The sequence below is a fragment of the Diadema setosum genome, chromosome 7, assembly GCF_964275005.1.
Source record: "Diadema setosum chromosome 7, eeDiaSeto1, whole genome shotgun sequence".
Classification (NCBI taxonomy): Eukaryota; Metazoa; Echinodermata; class Echinoidea; order Diadematoida; family Diadematidae; genus Diadema; species Diadema setosum.
The window spans coordinates 36,293,367-36,300,434 of NC_092691.1; the positions used below are offsets into that span (position 1 = coordinate 36,293,367).

The 7,068-nt window shown below is 39.3% G+C and overlaps 1 protein-coding gene across 1 annotated transcript; it reads left to right on the forward strand.

Moving 5' to 3' along the window:
* The first annotated feature begins 341 nt into the window (after positions 1-341).
* LOC140231277 (carbohydrate sulfotransferase 1-like) lies at positions 342-1,847 on the forward strand. The gene has a single exon (XM_072311423.1). It carries the CDS (start codon positions 364-366, stop codon positions 1,789-1,791), a length of 1,428 nt encoding a protein of 475 aa, XP_072167524.1. The 5' UTR covers positions 342-363; the 3' UTR covers positions 1,792-1,847.
* Positions 1,848-7,068: the final 5,221 nt, after the last annotated feature.

Below are 7,068 nucleotides of genomic sequence, written 5' to 3' on the forward strand. Positions count from 1 at the left end.
TATCGATTGTTATCTCGGATGGATTTATCACTAACATAGCATCAGAGAGAGAAGCAACAGTATAAAACCTAACCATCAAACCAACATGATCGCCTGCGGTGTACAGTATCATGTAAGTGTGCCAACCAATCATCCTATACCAAAGCTGCTGCCTCGATCATCACATAATCATCAGCGTATACACACGCATCATGAATCAATTCACTTGTAATACCAGAAATCAAGGAAATGTATGAAGTTAATACTGGCATACCCCTCTTCCCCATTAACAGTGAACATTGGATTCATCCCGTTACTAGACAGCACTCCTGCCTAGCATTCGAGAATTCTGCCGACGACCCGGTGTAGACGGAGACCCCCACCATGGCCGCAAGTACCGGTATTGCAATGGCTCTGTATTGTCGCAGGCGTCTCGCCGCTCTGCTGTGCTCGTGTCTCGCCTTCCTCTCAATTTATGCCATCGTGACGGAATTTAAGCATCTCGACACACTTCCGACTGACCGCCAGTCAGCTATCCTTGGAGATGTCGTCACATACGGGAACTCTGTCCGTTCTAGAAACATATCAGCCGGACATGGGACGAAGATTCAGTATTGGAATGCTTTCAGTTCCTTTTCTTCCATTCGAAACTTCACCACCCAAGGAAAAAAGTCCAGCATTGATTGGACGAAAAGGGAGCCGCTGGCAAAAGAAAAGACATTCACAGCAAGCAATCTCGCTGAGTTTCCTTCGGCACTATTTAGACCAGAATTCGTTGTGATTTTAGCACAAATGCGAACAGGTTCATCTGTCGTAGGGCAGATTTTTAACCAGAATCGTGATTTCTTTTACCTCTACGAACCTCTCCACATCAGAAATGACTGGCTGGCTGAAGGTAGGAGCAACGACGACATTGAGAAGGCCATGTCGGAAATATTACGCAATATCAGTCGATGTAAGTTTTCTCCTGAGTTCATTCGGAGTTTTGGGGCTTGGGGAGGAAGGACCAAGAGCCGCGCTCTTATGCCACTCTGCAGGGCAAAGGAAAATTGCATGAACCTGTCGCCTGCCGTTGTTGAACAAATATGTTTGTCTTTTAACAAACGCATGGCCATTAAACTTATCCGAGGGGATATTGAACAACTGAAACCTCTGGTTGAGAATGATGGGGTAAATGTAAAGATTGTTCATCTTGTTCGAGATCCACGAGGTACAGCCAATTCGCGTCTTGAGTACAATATTGCCAAGAACGAGGAGCATAGAGGTGCGGATAAGAAACAGATGCCTCGATTCAGTGTTAATTCGCGCAATGGTAATGTCTTCTTCAACTTATTGCCTTTGCGAAAATCCGTCTTCGAAGAACAAGTCGCCCCAGGGTTACCTGTACTCTGCCGATGGATGTGTTCAACACTGCGGACTGCTCAGTCCAAGCCCGCGTGGTTAGAAGGTCGTTATAAATTGGTGCGGTACGAGGATTTTGCCGACAGACCAGTCGATGTGACGCGTGATATCTACGATTTCCTGAAAGTGCCTCCGCCGTCAGAAGTCCTGGAGTGGGTTCGGAGCAACACAGTGGACGACGAACAAGAAGAATCAGCACTGTCACGCAAAACGTTGTTCAAGATGCACAAAAATTCATCAGCCACTGCATCCAAATGGCGACTCAACCTGCAGCGGTCGGAAGCTGACCACGTCCAGTCTGTATGTGCAAAAGCCATGCGTCTTTTTGGTTACAGACAACTCGCACCATCGGAAAATATCTTTGATACATCACTGTCTTTGGTAGAACCATTAGACTTGTCTCTGCCCTGAAATAGTACAATGATCCTACAAAAGCTGAGTAAAGTGACCATTATCTCTGTCCTGTTGTTTCTGACTTGGAAGACGTTCTTGTGTTGGTCATGTTCAAGAAATAATACTTATCGGTGTTGTTTGGGTTACTTCTTCTTATGTAGTGGGTATCGCAAGGATATTACGCTGAAGTTTCATTCCTTTTAAAGGGACTGTACAGTACTGACTGAGGGGAGGATTCAGGTTTATAACATTTTTAAGTGAGATAATGAGAAACCACTTATGAAATATGAAAGAACATGCAATTTTAAGAAGGATTCAACGTTTATTTGATGAAAATTGGTTTTCAAATGGCCGAGATATATAAAAAAAGCGATAATAATAAAAAGCGACAGGCCACGCCCTTTAGGATCTCTCTGTTGCACATTGTTTTTGGATATCTCAGATATTGATTCTCCTTAGAATTGTATGCTGTTGACATCTCATAGACTGGTTTCTGAATATCTCGCAAAACTAAATCCTCACCTCAACCAGAACTATACAGTCCCTTTAAGTATTTACTATGGATGCATCGCTAAACAAAACTGTACTTTCAGAGAATTGAAATCCTTATACCGTAACGATATGTTATACATGTATCTATATTTTTTTCCAGGTAAAAATATCAAACACTGAATATCTGATCAAATTGGCACATACGTCAATCAATGCAATGAGATTGTGCAATGCATTTACCACGTGTGTGATATAGGCCTTGCTGAAAAGTGTTTGAAAATTTTCTCTTTATTAATTCATTCTCATAAATGCTCTGACAGACGAGATGCATCATGACTAGAATATATCATACTTGGAGATATATTTCAGTACTTGTACCTGAATTCGGTGGAAAAGGCAGAAAGTTGAATAATTTCATATTTTGGGTATACCGGTGGATCAGGAAACTGCATTTAGTACAATTGAAAAAGTTTCGTGGTAATTTACAATCCACCAAGATCAACTATGCATGAGATAATAGTTACGTTCAGACGGGAGCCCTTAACCTCGAGGTTACGAAACCTCGAGGTTAGAGCTTGTAGTTGGACCGTGAAGACGCACTCGTAGTTAGCAAACCTCGAGGTTTGCTCGATGTTTCGAGCCACGAGAAATCTTATGGTTAGCGCTCTAACTACGAGCCACGGGGGTCCCCACTCGTAGTTAAGCACCGTGTGGACACAAAAAACAACGAACTCGAAGTTAAAGGGGCTGTACAGTACTGGTGGAGATGGGGATTCATGTTTTTTACATTCCTATTCCTAAGTGAGATAATGAGAAACCTCTTATGAGATATGAGAGAGCATGTAATTTCAAGAAGGATTCAACTTTTATTTGATGAAAATTGGTTTTCAAATGGCTGAGATATCCAAAAAAGTGACAATAATAAAAGACTACATGCCACAACTTTATTAGGATCGCTTTGTTTCACCTTGTTTTTAGATATCTCGGCCACTTCAAAACCGATTTTCGTCAAATAAACTTTTGATACCCCTTAGAATTGCATGCTCTTTGACGTTTCATAGAGTTACATATTGTTTTCGATGACTTAGATAACTTCTAAACCACGACAAAGTAATCCCTCTCACGCCATAATTATGTAATTTTTCAAGTAAAATGTCATGATAAATAGTGTTGAATGCTTTACTAAGATCCATAAAGACTCCAATTATGTGCTCCTTTTTTAGTAAGCGCATCAATAATATTATCAACAGATTTGATTATAGCATAATCGGTAGAAAATCCTTTCCTAAAACCAAACTGATTCACATTTAATAGCTTTTAACATTTTGCGAGATATTCAGATACCACTCTATGAGATGTCAAAGAGCAAGGCGGGCGATCGCACGAAAAGAGAAGCTACATAATGTAAAAATATTTTTGGGGGTTATTGCTGAATATGGCAGACATCGTGGTCGAACATTTTATAATTGTAATGTCTGTGACAAGGCCAATATTGGAGCCAGGTAAACTTCCTGTATTCTGACTTTCATGATTAAATACGAGGATAAATTCATAGGATGAAAGTGATAAAAAAATAAATATACATTGTATCACGAAAGGTGGCATGTATTTTGAATATTGCAGACATCAAAGACCAACAGAGATGATTTCGTTGTTGTTTAAGTTTATGACGTTTTCCATTCAATTCGAAATTATTATGTACGCCACGCAGATGTTGTACCAGATGTTGTAATCCCATATAGTAGTCTACTCACAAGACGCACATTGGATCAGTTTACTGTCAGCACACGTGGTCATGGGAGAGGTGATTTTCTGTAATGTTCCGTTCATGATTGATTAAACGGTTCTAGGGCGATTTTACTTCCTGGACAATATCCCCGAACCCTTCCCCTGACCCCAACCCTAATCCTGAACCCAATCCTAACCCCAACCCAAACTCTAACCCTAAAGCTAACCCTAACCCTAATCTTTACTCTAACCTTATCACTAACCATTAATTAGCCGAGGGTAATTGTCTTCGGGGGTAATTACCCTGATACGAATTTAACATCAGGATAACATCATAAAATGGAAGTCTATAATAAAGAGACAAATCTGGAAATGTGAGAGCTTAGGAGATCACCTGGATGATGTGGGATTACCAAAAATTTCAATATCTTCGGAGCTATAATGACAAGTACAGACTTGTAACTAATCATTTTACATGGAGTCAGCGACGGGTGTTTATTCATGTGAAGTTACGTTTTTATTTCTTTTTATCAGAACGTCAACGTGACGTATGATAGACAGTTTTAACTCTGTATAATGTAGCTTTTCTTTTAAAGTTCTAGTTCAGTTCAGTTCACTTTTATTTCTGCATTCCATTCTCGATACCATCATGTAACACATTCTAACAAAGAGTTGGTGTAATCGTACATTGTTTATGCCAAATTGATATGCATCACATTCAATACAAATGAGCAAAACATGAGGAATAAAGATATACAACAATTTCATCTTGAAAATGCACTATTCTAGAGTAAAGTTGTGCTGTGATGGTGTTGATTAAAAGAAGTGTGCCTTGCTTCGGCAAAAGGAAGCAGGTGACAATGAGTACAAATGCTACAAATGAAGAAAATAATAACTATGTCTTTGGGCAGGCCCATGGAAATTATGTGTTGAGAAATAATGCTGATATTCATGCAAGTCATATGGCGATGTATTTATGACAAGTCGAAGAATTTTGATATTTCTATTGAAAATAGTGAGTTTGTAACTTGCTTACGGTAGTTTTGCCAAAACATTTTAGGCTTTTTGCAAGCATAAAATAAATTGGCAAAAGGAAGCAAGTAAATACCGCTAGGTTATAACTTGCTTCCTTACCTTAAAGGGATGTTTAGTACTTGTATTGGTGGGGATTAGGATTTTTCCAGATACCAAGAAACCACTCAGGAAACAGTGCACAGCATACCATTCTAAGAGGAATTGAAAGTTTATTTGATGAAAATCGGTTTTAGAATTGCTGAGACATCCACAAACATAGTAAAACAAAGGAACCCTAATTATAAGGTGGGTCCCACCTTTCATTACGATCGCTTTGATTTGGATATCTGAGTCATTTCAAAACCAATTTTCATCAAATCTACGTTGAATTTCTCTTGGAATGACATCCAAGTTTTATGGCTGCTAGAGTGCACACAAGAATGTGACGCGGCGGCGGCGTAACGCTGCTGAATCTAATTCAAGGTATCCTCCGGCATACATGCCGGGGGATACAACTAGGAAAACGATTACATTTGTGTTTATGCATAAAAAGGCAGTCTGAAATAGATGAAAATATAATTATGAATAATTTTTTTAACGTTTTCAGGTGGTAAAATAGTGATTGAAAGGGGGTGTATAACAGGAATCAGTGAGTAATCGTGCAGTGCAATTCTGCAGAGTAAAGATAAGACTTATTTTACTTGAGCCACAATTTCCTCAATCAATATTGCAGTATGTGAATGCGGTAAAGTCTTAGCTTCATGTAGTAAAGAAATTTTGAGATACATTATTATCATTATTATTATTTTTTTTTTTGCAGTCGGTGTTAGATTCTCATTCTTTTTTCTTCTTCTTCTTTAGAAGATTTTAATGTTTATTACTTTCTGCTACACATTAATCCATGGAAAGGCTAAACCACGAATGTCGTGTCTTATGCCTAAAAAACTCATGAACTATCGTTTTCCATTGTATTGAAATATTTCGATAGATCCATTGATATTGAATTTGTCCTGTATTTGCAAAGGATTCAGTGATTTATCTCGTAATTGCGTTCTAGCCAAGTCGGTGGAACCCCCCTGTCTGAATCCAAAGTAACCTGGGCCCTGTTTCATACGAGCGACTGATGATCAGTTCTGATGTGCTATGCTTATCAGAATTTCCATAATTCAGCACAAGAACTGATCACCAGTCGCTCGTAAGTCGTTCGTAACTTTACGAATAGCTTTACCCCCTGGTTTAAGTTGGTCATGTACATGTGGGGAAATGTACAATCGTTTATGAAGACTTTTCCATGCTTTCAGTGATGCTAAACGAAAGATATTTGTCTGTAATTACGAAGGGTAATCCTACTTTTAAAAACTGTAATTGCTTTCGGCATTCGGTACTTTTGGGAAGATTGGAGGTGTTATCCCTGGGGAGAAGAAAGTGTTAAAAGAGAATTTCACAAAATTGTATTTTCTGAAAAAACAAGAAGTCACATTTTCTCGACTTGTCACTGACGCCCCTGCCTTCTAAAAGAGGCAAGTCAAGTGTTCTTTTGCTATGCGAGAAAAGTGCAAATATTTTTCTTGGTATCGTTCTACACATGTGACATCACAAGCTGTAGTAGTCTTCTCAAAGCATTCAGCAGTGACAGAAACTTCAAAATTCACAACGTTTAAACGAGTTGTCCGATTTTCCTCAAACTCTCACTGGTGTGTTCTACTGATATTGCTGCATTCACTCAATACACATGTCTATGAAGGTGAACTTGTCCTTCAAATGCATGTGATAATGGTGTGAATCGTGTGTTTTTTGTTCTTCTTCTTCTTCCTCTTCAGTGAACTGACACTGGATCTACACAATATTTTCATCTCTATAGTTTCATCAATATCTTGGAGTCATACAGCGGAGAAGTGAACACAACGGTTCCACAAGTTCCCCTGTGGGTTTCATGTCACGCCAGATGTGTAGCGCCAAGCAGGATGAAGACAAGTATAGGGGGCTTGTCCGCACCTTCACAGAATTACTTAACAAAACGATGTTGGTCAGAGCATGGGCAGTCTCTCTCTCTGTAGGCTA